This window comes from Crocodylus porosus, unplaced genomic scaffold, assembly GCF_001723895.1.
Source record: "Crocodylus porosus isolate Cpor-Errol unplaced genomic scaffold, CroPor_comp1, whole genome shotgun sequence".
Lineage (NCBI taxonomy): Eukaryota > Metazoa > Chordata > Crocodylia > Crocodylidae > Crocodylus > Crocodylus porosus.
In genome coordinates, this window is record NW_017728931.1 from 105,012,086 (window position 1) to 105,031,372 (window position 19,287).

Genomic DNA, 19,287 nt, shown 5'->3' on the forward strand with positions numbered 1-19,287 from the left:
TTCAAGAACATGCTAGCCCATACATATTTGAGACTAGAAAGAACATGTAGTAGATGTAGAATGAGAAGTATCAGAATTAGGTTACGTGGTCCAGAAAAATTACTTAGTACATAAGCTGAACTAGTGATTCAATAAACAGTCTGATGCTGGATAAACAATAAGGGAACACTGTCTACTATGCCCATATATACATACACAAATACATACATAGGTATATACACACGCTATTTAATGCTATCAGGGCTCATTAGGAGATACTGTGGCAGTGATTCTGTGTTACAAAATAGTTTACATATAACTGCCACATCTTGTGCTTTTAACCCAGATTACATTATATTAATAGCCATAAAGATAGAAAATATGACCTTAACCTTTTTGTTTATAGAGCCAAAGCACTTCTGGGTTTATCTCAATCCACACAAAGTTATTAAAATCTAAATTTAGCTTTGGAACCTAGGTTTGCTTGTAAAAAATGCATGTCTCCAGCTAGCATTCTGTAACCTGTCTCTGCATCTCAGAACACACTTTTCCTTCCCAGATTAGATTTCTTGGGAATGTACTTAAATAAAGTTAGCACAGTATAACAGCAGCTTAACTAAGAGGGGGTGAGCATGGCACCATCCCTGGAATCCAACTTAGATGGGGCCCTGGAATCATGGCTCCCTTGGGGAGTCTGTCATGGTAGTGACAGCCCCATGTCATGGAATTAACACCCAGGTGTTAGGACATCACAGGATTAGTAGCAGCCAGGGGCAGGCAGACAGCAATGGGGCAGCAGCACCCATGGTCTTTGAGCCCTCAGGGCGAGCAGCACTAGCCACCCTCTCTCCTCCTTCCTCTCCACTCCTGCTTTCTGGCACCTGGCACTCCTCCACCCAAGGTGCATAGGGTGGGAGGAGAGGTTGCCCAGGGTGCAAAATTCGTTAGTTATACCTCTGCAGTTTAACAATATGGCAGAATTAAAAAAGGTGAAAATGCACAGGTCTGAGATTTGACCTGCTTTGAAAGGATGGCCAAATTCAATGAGTCCTAAATTAAACATTTCAATCCTAAATGCATCTCACTCAAGATCAGTGGTGACACATAGGGGGTGCACAGGGGGTGCACAGGGGTGCATGTGCATACCCTGAGAGCACTAGTGCACCCCCGACAGGCCACGCTCCCTGCTTAGGCGATGGGCAGGGAGGCAGGCGGGACCACCCGTGCCCTCCCTGCGAGTACCAGCTAGGGAGTGGGAGTATCGGGTAAAGCGCTGTGGCCACTCCCAGGAGCACTGTGACCACTTCCTGGTCGGCTGTGGGGGAACCCCCCTCTGGTCAGCAAGATTGGCTGTGGAGAGATGCCTACCTGGTCGCTGGGGGTTCACGTTCTCCCCCTGACTAAGGTGGCACCTGTCGCCCATGTTTGAGATGGAAACATCTTGTTTTGGAAATATACACATCTGTGTCTGTGATCGATGATTTTGGCCTTGAAATTCTAAACTTGCCACAGTAAATTTCAGTTCTCTTTTTAGAGACATAATTCTTATATCTGAAAATGAACAGAAAAGATATCAAAGTGTTTTCTTTAAGGGAAAATGTCTCCACTTTGGGCTCAATGTTTTCTTCATATCCTTCCTCCAGGTGGTGATGTACATGCCGTAGCAGATGATGGTGCATCAATAATGTTTGAAGCAGCTGGTGGAGGCAATCCAGATTGTATAGCTCTTCTTTTGGAATATGGAGGAAGTGGTAATGTGCCCAACAGAGCAGGACAACTCCCCATACATAAAGCAGCATATGAAGGACATTATTTGTGAGTATAATCATTGGCTTCAAAGACTTCCCTAAGACATACTGTGCATGCCTGCATCATCTACAAGCTACACAAGGGAACGCCAAAGTGAAGTACTGTAAACTAACCTCACACACATAGACCTGGCAACTTACATAATTGCATGTGCACCAATAAGCACAACCAAAACTGAGAGTACCCTGTACTACTCTAACATGGCTGCATTGCATTCATGTCTGGGTTTTAGCACATACAGAGCTGACATCCTTTACTTTACAACTCGAAAGTCAGCATGTATATGCCCACTGTGACTATTATTAAATTAAAACATGAATTAATTCCATTCAAATTCAAAGAATCAATTACAAAGTCCAAGTGAAAAAGCATTTATATTTGACAAGTACATAACTAACTTAGTTGTAATTAGTGCTCCAAGACAACATCATATGCACACAATATGTAATCTGTGGGTAAAATTAAAGCATTATTAGCATTTTTATCCTGCTTTGAGCAAGAGGTTGCATTGGATGATTTCCTGATGTCCCTTCCAGCCCTATTGTTTGATTATTCTATATACAATAAAAATTTTAAAAAGCCCCCCAGCACTAAATGAAAGTCACTGGGACACAATGCAGATTTACCTTCTGTATAACTTCATTTAAACCAATGGAGCCTCACTGAGTATAACTGGGTACAGATGCTTGCCTGCTAGGATTGTTTTGGTGTAAACAAAGGCAAAATCTTGCTCTTCTTGCAATGTCTCTATCAGGTAGAAAGCTGGCCATCCAGTTTTGATCTTTGTTTTGAGATCAGGGAGGGGCTGGTATCTGTTTAGCTTTTGCACAAATAAAAATGTTCTTCACTATTTTCTTAGGGCACTGAAATATCTCATTCCAGTTACATCCAAGACAGCAATCCAGAAAAGTGGGTTAAGCCCCGTTCATTCAGCAGCTGAGGGCCAGAATGTTCAGTGTCTAGAACTCCTCATTGAAAATGATTTTGATGTCAATGCACTCCTGGCTGAACACATTTCAGAAAGCTACGATGATGAAAGAAAAACAGCGCTCTATTTTGCTGTTTCTAACAATGATGTTCTCTGCACAGAAATGCTACTCCAAGCTGGTGCAGACCCAAATAAGGACCCTCTAAACTGTCTTCTTGTGGCAGTGAGAGCTGGTAACCATGAAATTGTGAGGTTACTTCTATCCCACAGAGCAAATGTCAATTGCTACTTCATGCTCATTAATGATACCCATTTCCCCAGTGCTATACAATACGCTTTGAATGATGAGGTAATGCTAAGACTGTTGCTCAATCATGGATATAAGGTGGAGATGTGTTTTGATTGTATGCATGGGGACATCTTCGGAAATTCTTTTGTGTGGTCAACTCCAGAGGAAGAGGTGCTACCAGGATGGACACCTTGTATAATAAAGGATAATCCAGTAAGTATATTCTCCACTTTGTAATCTTCATTTCTGTCATGTAATTAGCTTGCTTTAAGATTTTCCAGTTTTTATGCAGAACTAAAATTAAGGTACCACCATACTTCCCTTTTTAACCCTCCTTTACAAAGCAGCCTTTTCTCAGTTTCAATTCTGATATATGTACAGTAGTTTTGAGTATTGACTATTGATTCGAGCATCAGACTGGAAGACATACATATGGGTTCTGCACTCAAATCATTTAATGATTTGCTGTCTGTTTTTGGAAAAATATTTAGTGTTTGCCTGATCCTGCAAACCTGTAACCATGTGAGTGATCCTATATACATGAATGGAATACTGTACTTACAAAAATATACCTGCATAATTGTTTGTGGGATTGAGACGTTAGGTCAACATTTTTTAAGTGCCCGGTAATGTTGGATGCCAATTTAAGACACCCTGCAACCTCCTTTTCAGAGATACTGAAAACCCACAATTCCAGCTGGAGTCAATAACAGTAGAATGCCTACTAGCAACAGGCATTATTTATCACACAGAGTGCACAAGATATTGCCAACTTATTTTTGGTAACATGAGTATGACAAAGGCACTGGAAGTGTTTTCTGATCAGCCTTCCTTTCAGGAGTGTCAGATATTTTGGTAGGCTATTTTAGGACCCAACCCATGATCTTAGAAGGCCATACTCAGAAGATATTTGGAACTGAAATATAATTAAGGAAGTCTGAAAGCATTGAGACCATTGGTTGAACAATAATGCTGAATATTTTATTGTTGCTGCACAGGTAATGATCTTTTTTGCACTGGATGTATAATTCTAGGCCTAAAGAGAAATCAATATGGATTAAGATTATTGGAAATTATTTAAATTACTAAAATTTTCATTATTTTAATAATGAGTTATTAACATTATTAAAATATTTTCCATGATTAGTGGCTTTACATCTCTGTACAAACAAATGAAGAAATCATAGAATCCAGATATGGATAGAAGGGCCCTTTAAATGACTTCTTGATGTTTTAGACTTGGATTGTTGCAGTATATTTTCTAACATTATCAGTTTTAAATCTTGTTTAACTTGCATGAAATCTTTAAAATTGCATTACTGGGATGTCCTTATATGGGATTTAAAAATAATATAATTTGTTTTTCCTTTCAGTTTTGTGACTTTATTGGAGTTCCTTGGCTGAAGCATTTAGTGGGAAAAGTGGTTCGTGTTTTAGTAGATTATATGGACTACGTTCCTCTGTGCCCGAAACTTAAGTTTGTCCTAGAATCACAGAAAGAATGGCTAGAGATACATCAGATATTGGGTAAAAATCCAACATTTGTTTAATAATTGCACTAGTTGTTTGAGATTTTAAAAATCATCCCCTTACCAGATGGACATTTATCCTAATGTTTTTGTTTGTTTGAATTTACCTACTAGTCCAAGGACCCAGCCTTTTTCCTTTGCTCAGATAGGAGCAGACCTTCTGCAACTGTCAGTTGTCCTAGTCCTGCTGATTTAAATGGAATATGACAGTTTTCTCTACCTGAGGAGGAGTAGCTTGCACTACGGGAAGCCTTTTACTGTATTTCCATGTGATGATCTGAAGTACTTCTCCAAGCAAGCGGCAGTGACAGAGTCTCACTCTTCATTAACATGTTTTTCTAACTCTGACAAGTTGAACCTGTACTAAGGCTCACATTTTCATCATCCACTCCCTCCTTCATCTTTAATAGCTCTTTATGGAGCAACATACAAGTGTGCTTAAAATCTTGGAACATTCCAGATGTTAGATGATGGCATTTCCTATGCTATGCAGTAATTACTAGGGGTGTGCGAAATGGGCCGTATTCAATATGGATTCAGATTCGGCCCAAATCGGGGAGTGATTTGATATGTTGATTTGGATCACCATCCCCAATTCAATTCAGCTGAATCCGAATCTGAAGATTCAATGCTGATTCAGAGAATCAGCGATTTGGTCATAGATACAGCTTTAAATGTTTTTTCTACATACCTCGAGGTAGCAGGAGTGGCTTGTGAATGCTGCGAAGCTGGGGCAGATGGAGCAACCAACAGAAGTGCAGGCCCCACCTCCCACACCCTTTCTGGCTTGGTGACCGGCCAAAGGGGGACACCGGGTGTCCCGCCAGACCCAGGGTTGCCAAGCTGGGTGAGGTGCTCCCCAGTAGACTCAGAAGTGGACCGGAAGTGCTTCCGGTCCATTTCCAGGTTTGCTGTCAAGTGCGCTGGGGAGCCCCTGTACTCCTGTGGGAAGCTCCATCTGCCCCACCACCATAGCATTCATGAGCTGCCTTGGTACCTTGAGGTATGTAGAAAAAACATTTAAAGCTGTGTCTATGTCTGACTTTCTGAATCTTTCCAAATCTCTTTGAATTGATTTGGAGGGTTCGGATTTGATTCAGAGAGATTAAGAAGTCTCACAATTCAATTTGGATTTGGAGATTCAGCCACCGAATTGGGCCAAATCACCCCCCAGTCGAATCAGGGACTAACGCTCTACACAGCCCTAGTAATTACCTATATCTGCCTTATGTAACATACATTATAGGGCAGCTGTTTTCAGCACTTGACTTGGATGCATCTCATGGTTTCTTGTCTATGCCTGTATTTTAAAGGCTTAAAAACTAGATGGGATATTCCATTATAATATAAACCTTACCCTTCACTGACCCAGAGATTCAGGAACAACAATTTAGGGAGATGCCATGAGAGCACAACTGGAAATCATGAGAAGACACTGGGATTTCATGTACATTAGGGGTGGGCAAAATGCAGCCTGGGGGCCGGATGCAGCCTGCCAAGCCATTCTATCCGGCCTGCGGGCCCCTAAAAAATTTAGAAAATTAACATTTATTTGCCCTGGGCTGCCTGTCATGTGACCCTCAATGGCTTGCTGAAACTCAGTAAGCGGCCCTCTGCCCAAAATAATTGATGTAGATGGCCCTGCTTTCAGTAGATCATTTAAGATCTGCCAAGATCTTAAAACTGAGAACTTAGATTTAGAAAGGGCTGAATTTCTTTCCATCTCTAAAGGAACTTTCCCTCCTGATAGGCAGAAACACCAAAGGTAAAATCTCTGCCACATTTAGGTCAATGACAAATGTCCTATTGACCTCAATGGGCCTAGGATTTTTCCTCTTAAGTCAATTTTTCAGTTTCCTATCTCTTATTAGGCATGTCTACATGTGCAATTAGGGTGGAGCAATACACTCCAGCATTTATTGCTCCTGGGCATGCTGTTTGCACATGATCCCGGGACCACAGAACTTTGAGCCAGGTTGGAGCAGCTCCAGCTGGCAGGGGGCCCAAGGGGCCAGCCTGCCAGCCCAGGGCTGCTCTGACTCTGCTCAGTGTGAGGGGCTAGTTTGGGCATGAAGGTACTCCAGTGCAGGGCTAGCCAGCAGGCAGCCCCCGCACTGAAGTACACCCATGCCTCAGCTAGCTCCATCAGTGTACTGCTGCAGAGGAAAAAACTCTGTAGCAGGATAGCACTTGTATTTACAAGTGCTACCCTGCTGCAAAGTTTATTAGTTTACTCCAGACGTGAGATGTTTACTGCAGAACTAATTAGTGAACTCCATAGTAACTGTCTCATATAAACATGCCTATTATGTGCTTAGTCCTACCTTTTAAAAAAATTCGATGTTCAGTCACTTAAATTAATAACACAGGTAAACAATTATTTTGGTTATGCTATTTGTCTGTGTGTCACTTAAAGCAGCTGAAATTAAATTTTGAATAGTTGCTATTAGACCTGTTGCACAGACAATGTTCAGATACCTTATTATGTTGCATACTACGTGCATTTCTTTTCCAGAAGTCAGCTGCTGGAAACTGGAGTGCACATTCTAAGAAAAAAAAAATTGTCATAAGTTTCTGGCTCTGCCTAGGGAAAGCCAAAGTAATGCTGCAGTGCTGCACCTGGGGTTCCGTAGTAGACACTTTCTCTTTCCCAGCCAGAGGGTCCTGCTACAGAAGGTGCCTCTCAGTTACTTACTGCTAGTTACCAGTATTTTCAAGAAAAGATCTTTGTTTCTGCCTTTCAAAGAACAAGATGCTTATCTTATTTGAGGGTGGGAGTTGTATGCAAGAAAATACAGTGATTTCCTGAGGCAATATGCAGCTTGCCTAAATTGATATTTATACAGCATATCATGGTAGAGCTTTTAGCCTGCCAAACATCTACAATCATTTTAAAATATATTTCTACATAGGTAGTCAAATAATAAAGTAGAATTGCTTATTTAAAACCAACTCCTATTTAATATGTTTCTGTACATTTATTAGAACATGCAGTCTACCAGATGACTAATGCAAGCTTTTATAAGCCTTCATCAAAGCAGGGTTCTCTTTCTATTAGGGAAATAAATACAAAATTCTCTTTGAATGCATGTGAAGATTAAACTGATAAAAAGCAGAAACTTCTAGTTAAACGGACATTCTATCTTTGCTTTTGTGGCTTACGCTATCAAGCAAAAAAACATTTTTTTTTTAGAGTTTGTTGCTTGGTGTTACAACTTTAAAGTTGTTTTGTTATCTAAATTGTCAGAACTTTAAGAACTTTGAAGTCTGTTATTCAGATCAGAGAAAAAGCCTTAACTATATAGGGCACGTCCACACAAGTGCGCATGTGCCTCTTGCAGAGTTTCAACCCCCTTTGAAATGTTGCAAAAGGCACGTGCAGGAACAAAAAAATGTTTCCCCCACTGCAAAATTGCAATGCGGGGGCAAAATTAGACCCCTGGGTCAAAAAATACCCCAGGGAAATAAGCAGAGCAGGGCACAGTCCGGGACCATGCCCTGAGGCAAGTGGTGGCTCAGATCTCCAGAGACACTGGTAGTCAGCCAGAGCATCTCTATGGCTGGCCCTCACCCTGGTGCTGAAGCACGATGCCGGTCTGTGTGGGGCAGGCAGCTGTGCAAGATGCAGGGACCTAGACCTGGCTTCATGCTGGGTAAGTAGGGAGTTGGGGGGCTGGAGTAGGGTGGAAGGGGACCATTTGTTCCCCATCTTCCCATTCATTCCCCTGCCCCCCACTTGCTCTCCTGCCTGGCCCCAGTCCCACCACACTCACTAGCAGTAGCAGCAGTGGTTGGGGCTACTCAGGGCTTCATGGCACAGCACCCCTGCGTGGGGGGCAGCAGGGCTTGGCCCCAACTGCCTGGCACCTCTGCTGCCAAATTGTCTGGGTACACCCAGCTCGGCAGGGCACTGCATGCTGTCTCAGAGCTCCAGCCCTCTCCGGCTGAATGGCGCTGAGCCCCAGGTGTCAGCGGCAGCACCTCTGAGCTTCCAGACAGCATGTGGTGCCCTGCTGAGCCAGGCTGCACCCGCACAATGCAGTAGCTGCAGCGCAGGTACCAGACAGCCAGGGCCAAGCCCCAATGCTCCCTGCTGCCCCATGCCACACAGGGGGCTGTGCCATGAGGCCTCCAGTGGCCCCGACCACCACTGCTGCTGCTGGTAAGCTGCGGGCAGTGCGGGCGGCTGGAACTGGGCGGGGGGGTGGTAATGTGGGGGCAGGAGCTGAGAGGGGGAGTGGTCAGGAGCATGGAGCTGACCAGGGGAATCCCTGAATCATCTCCAGCCTCCTGAATGCTCCCCCACTCATCTCCAGCCTCCTGCTCATTTCCAGCCTCTGGAGGACTGGAGACAGAGCAGGAGAACGAGCAGACGGCTGGAGACAAGCTCCTGGAGATGTGTTGAAGACTTCCCCTGCTTCTGAGGCTGGAGACGAGCAGGCGAATGAGCAGGGGGTTGGAGACAAGCAAGAGAACAAGCAGGGTCTGGAGAGAGAGGGAGTTGGGGGGTGGGGGCCGTAGCTCCTGTGGGAGGCTGGGACCCAGCAGGCAGGGAAGTCCATGTGCTGGGGTGGGGGGGAAGATCTGCCCTGTGGAGGGCAGGGGACCCACCCCTCCTAAGCAGCCCCTACACCTACAGTCCCCCTACACCTACCCACACACTGACCTGCATTCCTATACCCCCACCCACCCTAGGATGTCAACATTGCTCTAGTTAATTTTTTTTTTGTTAGTGATACATTTAGATAGAAATAAAATAACATTTCCTTATTAAAAGCAGAAAAAATAACACTTTCTTCTCATAGATTTGGTATAAATGTTATTAGAACATATATATAGAAATTCTCAATCTGACTCATGATCACCAAATTAATAACTTTGTTTTTTTCTAACTTGCTATTGTTTTAGATAATCCCCGTGCCTTGAAGCATTTGTGCCGCTTGAAAATACGTAAAGTTATGGGACTAAAGAGGTTACAGAAACTGAAATCAATGCAGAAGCTTCCTCTTCCACCAGTTCTCAAAAATTATATCCTGTATAAAGAATATGATCTATATGGAAAAGGGCTGACGTTGGATTAGTTTAAATACTAATGTTTAAAATATGTAAATTACTAATTTCCTTGTTCCTTTTTTTGTTACTGGATTAAGAATTGTTCAGTTTTCTTACGCATTTTCAAAACCTTTATGATTTGCTGTAAATAGGCCTTTAACGGAACACACATTTTGTCAAAAGACTATTATGTTAAAATTAAATCTAACTTTTTATGTTTTACTTTAACATTTTATCTTTCAATGTGATATATTCTAAGACCATGGAGGAGGAGTTGATAATCACTGTACAAAGTAGAACACTCTAGATTTGTTTTTAGGTGAGCGATATGTACATGTCACTCCAGATAAACAGTTTCTTTAATATCCAGTGATTCTCAACCAGGGTGAAATGGCATCCTGGGAGGATGCTTTGGGATCCTTTCAAAGATGCAATAGGGTGCCATGCGAAGTTAGCATGTGTGCAAACATGATTTACAAAATAAACCCAGAGATTTCACATAGAAATCCATTGTGTTAAAACTATTCTAACCTGCTATGGTCTTGCTGAGTTCTTGCAATTTTTCTGTAGTCAAAAAACAAGTGAAAACTAAGAGCTGGCATTTTCTGAGGGGTTCGTTAAGTCTAAAAAGGTTGAGAACCACTGATCTAAGCAACATTGTCTACTGATGTTTAATATGCAAAATTGTTTGAAAAATGTGAAGCAAATAAAAATACCCCTTGTTCCATTTGTATGACAACACTTGACTGCAGCCACCTTTCACATATTTAACTTGGAATCTGACATACATATTTTAAAACATGGTTTTATTGTGTAAAATGCTCCCTCAAAAAATTTCTTTTTCCAGGTCTTTAAACCACTCAGACAGCAAAGATCTTATTTATTGCTATTGCTGAGTTCAGGGGTTCCTGGGAATGACATTTGGGCATACCTGGGAAAAAGTAGTGAGAGGAAGGCTTTAAAAAGAATGTGTTTTTAAATAAAAGGAATGGGATGTGAGGAAAGAAATGTCCACTGCACCCTTATTTCATAGTTGTTAGGGGCGGGAATGAACCTTACAGATCACTGAGTCTAGCCCCCTGCACTTGGGCAGGAAAGACTGCTGGGGTCAGGTGACCCCGGCAAGGTGGTCTCAAGATGCTTTTTGAAGATCGCCAGGGTGGGTGACTGTACCACCTCTGGGGGGAGCCTGTTTCAGACCCTTGGCACTTGACTTGTAAACAAGATTTTCCTTATGTCTAGTCTGAAGAGAGCTTCAGTCAGTTTGTGCCCATGTTTCTTGTCCTCCTCTGGGGCGACTTGGTGAATAAATGCTCCCCCAAGCCCTGATGTACACTCCTGGTATACTTACTGTATTACTGTTCAACAGAATTCTGTGGGGCTTTTTGTTGCCTGGTCGGGAGGGTTAGCATGGGAAAAATCAGAAGAATATAGCTACAGGAAAAGGTTTGTTATCTGGCACCCTTGGGGAATGAAGGGTGCTGGATAACAAAATATGCCAGTTAACTGAGTGGCCCGAACAGGCGTCTTTGCCTGTTTGGGCCGCCACCTGTTCCGCTGCATCTGGGGTGTTGCTGCCTCTCCCACCACGTTGCCACCCCTCCGATGGGCCCCATAGGCCCTGAGGGACAGGGAGGGAGGAACCCGTGCAGGCTGCTTTCCCCTGGGCCGTGGGGGCTCCGCAAAACCGGAAGTGCCATGGTGGGAACTTCCAGTTTCACTTTTCCCTTACAAACCCTTACAAGTCGGCTTGCCGGTTAACAAAGCATGCCGCCTTGTAAGGTGCCAGATAACTCAGCTTTTACTGTATTTTAATCAGTGTGACTCCCCACAAAATGGATATATGCTCTAAGTGTAATAGCTATTCCAATAATAAAGGAGAGATGTGGGAAGCAAAGCCTCAACTCCTGTGCAAGAAGCAGAAAAGAACACCTCATTCTTGCTATTCTTCCTTCAAACTGCTACATCTGCTGCAAACAATCATGATTCTCCTTGAGTTAAAGTGGTAGCAGGGCTGACCCAAGGATTCTTGTTGCCCTAGGCATATATAATTTGCAAATTGTGAGGGGCAGCAAAAACAGCTGCCATTGTTGCCTCTCCCTACAATTTGCCACCCTAGGTGAGTGCTTGTACAGTTATACTGACCCTGAATGACAGGAACTTGTTTTGGCACTAGAGTTCCAGGATGTACATTGTATAACTCAAAGTTGGGAGGACCTTCTCAGATGAACTGTTTTTCCACTGGAAAAAGCCTATTCATCAAATTTGAACCTTTCCATGAAATCTGTTTAATGTTGATGAAAGTTGAACAGAAAGCAGGCAGATTTCCACCAGAAACCTGTCTTGTTTCCTCTCAGTTCACTCTTTTGGGTCCTAAAAAGCCTAAACTTGGGGTGCCAGACTTCTCACTAGCCTGATAAGAGGACTGGTGGAGAGCTGAGAGCCAGGGAACCCTAGGTCCTAAGTGCTCAGGTTGTTTGGCTTCTCTGCGTCTTTCCCAGGAAGCTAACAGGAAAGCCCTAGAAGCAAAGCTCTCAAGTTTGACCTGGCTGCCAGGATCTGCATTTCTGGAACAGGCAGACTGTCCCAGAATGGCCAACCCTAGGCCTTTTGTTTTGGAGGAGAATTTTGAAAATTTTGGATTTGTTCTAAATCATAAAACATCACAATTCTCCAAAGAGACAGTGAATCTTATTCCATGGAGCTCAAAGGACGTGGATGTAGCATTGATGCCTACACAGTCAGGTGGATTACAAATTGGCTGAGGGGTCATACTCAGAGAGTGGTGGTGGACAGGTCATATTTGACCTGGAGAGAAGTGGACAGTGGAGTCCCTCAGGGCTCGGTCCTCAGGCCCTCATTGTTCAAGTTCTTTATTAGCGACTTGGATGACGGGGTGAAGAGTAGCCTGTTTAAATTTGCAGACGACACCAAGATTTGGGGTGAGGTGGGCACACTAGAAGAGAAGGACAGATTTCTGTGGGACCTGGACAGGTTACAGGGGTGAGCAAATGAAAATAAGATGGGATTCAGTACTGAAAAGTGCAGGGTGCTGCACTTGGGCAGAAGGAACCAGCAGCATACCTACAGACTGGAGAACTCTCTTCTCGAAAGCACGGTGGCAGAAAGATCTTGGAGTCGTTATTGACTCCAAGATGAACATGGGCCGACAGTGCAAGAACACAGTCAGGAAGGCTAACCGTACCTTGTTGTGCATCCACAGATGCATCACAAGCAGGGCCAAGGAGGTGATTCTCCCTCTCTATGCAACACTGGTCAGGCCGCAGTTGGAGTACTGTGTCCAGTTCTGGGTGCCGCACTTCAGGAGGGATGTGGACAACATGGAGAGGATCCAGAGGTGGGCCACCCTCATCATCAGGGGTCAGCAGGGCAGACCCTATGAGAAGAGGCTACGGGACCTGAATCTGTTCAGCCTACGCAAGGGAAGGCTGAGAGGGGACCTGGTGGCCATCTATGAACTTACTAGGGGGGACCAGCGGGGTCTGGGAGAGACCTTGTTACCCCGAGTGGCTCCCAGAGTAACAAGGAATAATGGCCATAAGTTGCTAGAGAGTAGGGTTAAACTAGGCATCCGAAGGCACTACTTCACAGTCAGGGCCGCTAGGATCTGGAACCAACTTCCAAAGGAAGTTGTGCTGGTTCCTATCCTAGGGGTCTTTAAGAGGAGGCTTGACATTTACCTGGCTGGGGTCATTTGGGCCCAGTTTTCTCTCCTGCACAGGGGAGGGGGTTGGACTGGAAGATCTACAAGGTCCCTTCCGACCCTACATCTATGAATCTATGATGTGGTGGATTCTCCATTTCTTAGTGTCTTTAACTCAAGACTGGATACTTCCCAAATCATATGTTCATCCTAAATGCAAGTTAGATTTTAGTCACACCACAAATTATTGAGCTCAATAAAAGAAAAGCTGGCTGTAATGTAAAGGTTTGGCTTTGAACTCCGAATCTAGCAATCATGATATAAGTATATATGTGCTCATAATATATCACAACCTGGAAGAGAAACATGCTCAAATAACACCTTCTTTAGCTAGTTCCAGTTCTACTTTCATAGTTCATAGGCCAAGGTTTAAATTTAGGACTCCCTCTTCTCCTTTGGTCAGAGAAAAAAAAACACTGAGGCATCAGCATTCAGCTCCAGGGCAGTAGGATTTCCCCACATGTTCAAAAAACATGGGTTAGGCCCCCAAACTTTATGCAATTGGCTTGAAAAATATAAAATTCTAAAAAATAGTTAATTTTGTCCTATTTTTTTTGTGCTTTCAAGATGAGCTCCTTACATTTCTAAAAGGTTTTTCTGCACAGCATTGAGGATTAGACATTTTGGTTATTATTTTTAACCAAAAGCTGAAATGCTGATATAATCATGCGTCTTCAGGAGCTGAGATTAAAAAAAAAAAATCCCAGATGTCATGAGCCTTGTGATAAGAGTGCAAGAGTTGACAACCCTGTGGCAGTTGCATTGCATGGTCTGTGGTGCAGCAGTTCCTCTCGTTTATCTTGTTGTAGTTTGTTCTTCATATGATGATCACACCCGAAAGCCAAAGTTTACATGGTAACGCCACTGTTTTAGGCACCATATAAACAGTTAGTGTTAGGTTTTGAGCTTCAAAGACTGGCTTTAAGTTTACATGTAGAAATGGTCATAGACATTGGAAACAATTGTTGCCCTCTGATACTGGGCCCTCCCAAGTCCAAGAAAGCTAACACAGCTGACCCTTGCACCAAGGTAAGGGGATGAGCTTCCATTAGGTGGATGGTTCTATATGTTCATAGATGTTAGGGGCTGGAGGGACTTTGCAAGATTATTGGGTCCAGCCCCCCTGCACTAGCCAGAAATGACAACTGGCATCAGGTGACTGTCCAGTCTCCTCCTGAAGATTTCCAGGGTAGGTGATTGTACCACTTCTAGAGGGAGTTTATTCCACAGTCTGGACACCCTGGAAGTTTTTCCTAGTGCTAAGCCTGAAATGGTTGGCCATTATTCCTAGTTTTCCCCAAGGGTGCTCCAGTGGACAGTCGTTTGCCAAGCCCCTGATGTATTTTCCTGATATAGTGGTAAGCTGCTACTAAGTCCCCTCTCAGCCTTCTCTTTTTTAGGCTGAAGAGACCCAAGTTCCTCAGCCTTTCCTCGTATGGCTTGCTTTGCAAGTCTCTGATCATAAGTATGGCTCTTCTCTAGACTCTCAAGCTTTTCTACATCCCTGTTGAAGTGTGGCACCCAAAACTGGATGCAGTACTCCAGCTGCAGTCTCACCAGTGCTGAGTAAAGTGGACGAATCACTTCCCTGGTTTTGTTTGAGATGCAGCGGTTGATGCATGCCAAAGTATTGTCTGCCGTGCTGTTTACAGCATCACACTGACAGCTCCTGTTCATACCATGGTTTATTATTACCCCTAGGTCCCTTTCAGTCGTGATGCTAGTCAGTTTGGCATCACCGAGCTTGTATGTTGGAGATTGTTCATCCCCAGATGAAGCACTTTACACTTCTCAGGGTTGAACTTCACCTGATTCTGATCTGCCCAACTTACCAGCCTGTCGAGGTCCGCCTGTATCTGCAGCCTATTTTCAAGCATGACCACACTCCCCCACAACTTGGTGTCCTCTGTGAACTTAGCCAGTGAGCTCTTAACCCCCACATCCAAATCATTGATAAAGAAGTTGAGAAGCACTGGACCAAGCACAGACCCCTAAGGGACACCACTGGCCACTTTGCCAAGATGACACAGATCTGTTCAGTAGAACTTTCTGGGTCCTACCCCACAGCCGGCTTCCTACCCCGCCTCCCCAACTGTCAAACAGTTAAGTCCGTAATCCTCCAATTTTCCCACGAGAACATCATGGGATACCAGATCAAAGGCCTTTTGGAAGTTTAGGTATGCAATGTTGACCTTTTTGTTACCCAGGTGGTGAGTTGCCTGTTTGTAGAAGGAGATGAGATTGGTAAGACAAGACCTGCCCTCAGTGAAGCCATGCTGGCTGTCATTTAGAATCCTACCTTCTGCAAGCATATCACACATGTACTCCTTGATGAATTTTTCCAGGATTTTCCCTGGGATAGAAGTTAGGCTAATTGGCCTATAGTTGCCCAGGTCCTTTCTCCTCCCCTTCTTGAAGATGGGCACAACATTGGCCCTCTTCCAGTCTTCAGGCACCTCCCCCAAGCACCATGAATTTTGGAAGAGTTTCACCACAGGTCCTGCGAGGACTTTAGCCAGCTTCTTCAGCACTCTTGGATGAAATTCATTCAGTCCTGTTGAATTATAGATGTCTAATTTCTCTAACTGATCATGCATCAGCTCAACGTCAATAGTAGGAAGGCAGTTATTCTCACCATGCCCATTCTGAACCTCATCTAGTATGATTTCCCCCTTAGTCTGGTGAAATACTGAAGCAAAGTAGTTATTCGGGAGTTCAGTTTTCTCCTGAGTGTCAGTAACCAGCTGTCCTGCAATGTTAAGCAATGGCTCCATACTTCCATTTGTTTTCCTCCTGTTCCCTATATACCTAAAGGACTTCTTATTGTTCTTGATTTCTGTTGCTAGTTTATATTCATTCACTACCTTAGCCTTTCTAATCTGCTCTGTACAAGTGTGGGTCATTGTCGTATAGTCCTCCTTGGGGACTGTCCCAAGCTTCCATTGTTTGAATGCCTCTTCTTTTTCAAGAGGACCATGATATTTCTATTAAGGCAGGAGGGCTTATCAGCCCTTCCTGCTACTTTTCCTCCACATGGGAATGGAGTTCTTCCGGGCTTTGAGGATTGTGTCCTTCAGGAACGACCACTCTTCATGCACTCCTTTCACCTTCGGTCCCTAGTTCCACAGCACTTCTACTATTGCCTTGAGCCTGTTGAAATTCACTTTTTATAAGTCCAAAACTTCAACCCTGTTAATTGATTTTCCTGCCTTATGATGGATAGTGAACGTGATGGTTTTGTAGTTGCCAGTTCTCAAGAGAACTCCAGAGTGAGCTTCTCCCCCTTGTTTGCTGGTCTGTAGTCAGAGGGTTTTGAGATGTTCTTCTTTGGAGCCAATATCAGCCTCTAAGGAGGGGGTACTGCTCCCTCACATAGAGAGCTATACCTCCACCTTTCTTCCCTACTTGGTCCCTTCTATGCAGGGTGTAGCCTTGCACGATTGGAACGTAGCCCTCTATGGCTACATTCTAATCATGCAAGGAGTCCCACCAGGTCTCCATAATCCCTACTAGATTGTAATGTCTGATGAAAAGTAGAAGGGCTAGCTCCTCCTACTTGTTCCCCATGTTCCTAGCATTAGTGTACAAGCACCTGAGTCCTTCAGTTGAGACCCTCAATTTCCTTGCACACTGAGGGAGAACCGTTCCCATTCCCTCAACTCTTGTAAGAGCAGTTATCCTAGTGTCCCCAATGTTGGGGTGTTCTTGTACGCCAGTCCCCGGGCATGCTCCAATCAGTGTTTCCCCATCACGTGGCAATCTGGAAGATTGCCCATCCTGGTCAAGAACCAGGACTTATCCCCCACGTGAGGTGGATGCTGTCTCTTCTCAGGAGTCCTTTCTCCCTGACATGTGTGCTGTGGTCGAAGAAACCGAAGCCCTTTTGGTAGCACCACTGCTGGAGTTGTTGTTTCACTTCTTCAACACATCCTTCCCTCCTAGGTCCATGACCTGCAACCGGGAGCACAGAGGAAAAGGCTACCTGCACCTCTGACCCCTTAAGCCCAGCCCCCAACCCCCAACCCCCAGAGCTCCAGCACCATGTGGCTGCATCATCAGACTGCAGAGCATAGGACTGCACCAGCATGTCTGTGCACAGGCTGAGGGGCAGAGTCTGTGCGCGTCTGTTCATAGGGTGAGTTGCACACGCACACCCCACCATATACATGCACCCATACATCCCCTTGCAATGCCATACACAAACCCCAGCCACCTTCCCTCCACACATCCCCCCACAAACCCCATACTCATCCACCCACCCCTCACATATCCACACACACACCCACATGCTCCCTCACCCCACATACCTACACACCCACAGTCCTGCACAAACCCATACCCACCTCCCCAACACATAAAAGAGTAAGACTTCATTTTAAGCTGTTGTGCAATCACCTCTATTTACACTACACAAATGCACGTAAATCAGGACAAAAATATTTTTTGAAGTTAAATTAATTAATGCTCTCAATGTTTGCTTTTTAGAATATAATGTGGTATTTTTCTGGTTCTGAGATGGCCACTTGCTGAAAGGAGTACTTCTGGTGGTAAAAATCAGGGGTTAGGGGGCAGGACTTTTGGTCACAAGATAGCAACTAGGGGATGGGGCACCTGTCCGGGGGGTGGGACTACCCATGCAGCCCTCGACAGCTTGCCCAAACTCAGTAAGCAGCCCTCCACCCAAATAATTACCTTCCCCTGCCTCATGGGTCCCTGGTAGGGGGTCTGGATGGCAGATGGGTGCCTTGGTACCCTGCAGGAGGGAGTCCCCCACCATCACCATGCATCTCCTCTTGGGGGTAACAGTTCGCTGACTACCAACCTCCTCCTCCAGTGTCTCCATTGGAGCCTCCTCATGCGTGGTGAGGAGAGCATACCTGTTGTGCAATGCCAGGGGAGGGGCAGACCTAGCCCTGCATATCTTTGAGCCTGAGACAACCATCTTCCAGGTAGCTCTGGGTCAGTCTTTTTGGCCAGCCTTCTTTTTGTCCACCTTCTCTTCTTCTTCATTCTTCAGGAGAGTAGCCTGACTGTAGTAGTCCTTAATCTCCTGCTCGTGGGCCCTAATGGCACACAATCTGCCTACCTGGGCCTAGAGCTCAGTCACTTAGGACTCCAGGGAACCTCACTAAGAAGCATACACCAGATGGCAATGACCTTACTCCCATTCCCAGTTGCTGACAGCCATGCCAGGCAGCCACTGCACCCTGGTGCCAGGGGCTCTATCTGGCTGGAGGCCTCAGTGGTGCAAGGGAAGGGAGCACCAGCTGGTATCAAGGCAGGAAGCCACACAGGGTATGATACATCCCCACCATTGTATAGTATAGGCTATGCTACTACCCATGAGCTGGCCTGCAAACTGTTTCCCATTGGTGACACATAAGGGGTGCACCCAGGAGCACATGTACCCCCTCGGGTGTGGCGGTGCACCCCCTATGAAAAGGCATTGCCAACACTGTTGGCAGTGCTTGCAGGCAGTCGCCACTTGCCATACCCCTTTCCCCCCCACTCACTGCCAACAATGCTATCAGTGTCTGCGAGTGGGCAGCAATAGCTGCTGGCTGATGCTGCTGGCAGTGACTGCGGGAGCTCCCTGCTTGCTGCCGCCAGCACCGCTGTGCCCCCGCCAGCCAGCAAGGGCACACATCATTCATGCTGCTTTCCCTCTTTGCAGTTTCTGTTCGCTGGCTCTCTGGTTGCCTGGGGAAGTCTCCTTTTATACCCTTCTGGGTCTGGGACTCAGCCCCTTTGTTAGGGCTTCTGTCAGACCCCAGCAGCAATCACACAGCAGTCAACAATCCCACAACAATCAACAATCAGCAATCACACAGCTGTTAGCAATCACTCCCAGTTTCTTAAAGCACACTCCCAATTTCCCCAAATACACAGTCCATCAAACAAACACTCAATAAAACCAAAAGTACGGGCAACTGGATCACTTACCTTTCCTGGGCAGGATCTGGTGCCTGGCTTCTTT

The 19,287-nt window shown here is 45.0% G+C and overlaps 1 protein-coding gene across 1 annotated transcript in view; it reads left to right on the plus strand.

Moving 5' to 3' along the window:
• ASB15 (ankyrin repeat and SOCS box containing 15) overlaps positions 1 to 10,132 on the plus strand; it is a 42,474-nt gene extending 32,342 nt beyond the window's left edge. The window contains exons 7-10 of the mRNA XM_019543451.1: positions 1,623 to 1,794; positions 2,648 to 3,218; positions 4,379 to 4,532; positions 9,443 to 10,132. Coding sequence (XP_019398996.1) covers positions 1,623 to 1,794; positions 2,648 to 3,218; positions 4,379 to 4,532; positions 9,443 to 9,615 — 1,070 coding nt within the window. The 3' untranslated portion in view covers positions 9,616 to 10,132. The remainder of the gene's footprint in view (positions 1 to 1,622; positions 1,795 to 2,647; positions 3,219 to 4,378; positions 4,533 to 9,442) is intronic.
• The last annotated feature ends 9,155 nt before the right edge of the window (positions 10,133 to 19,287 follow it).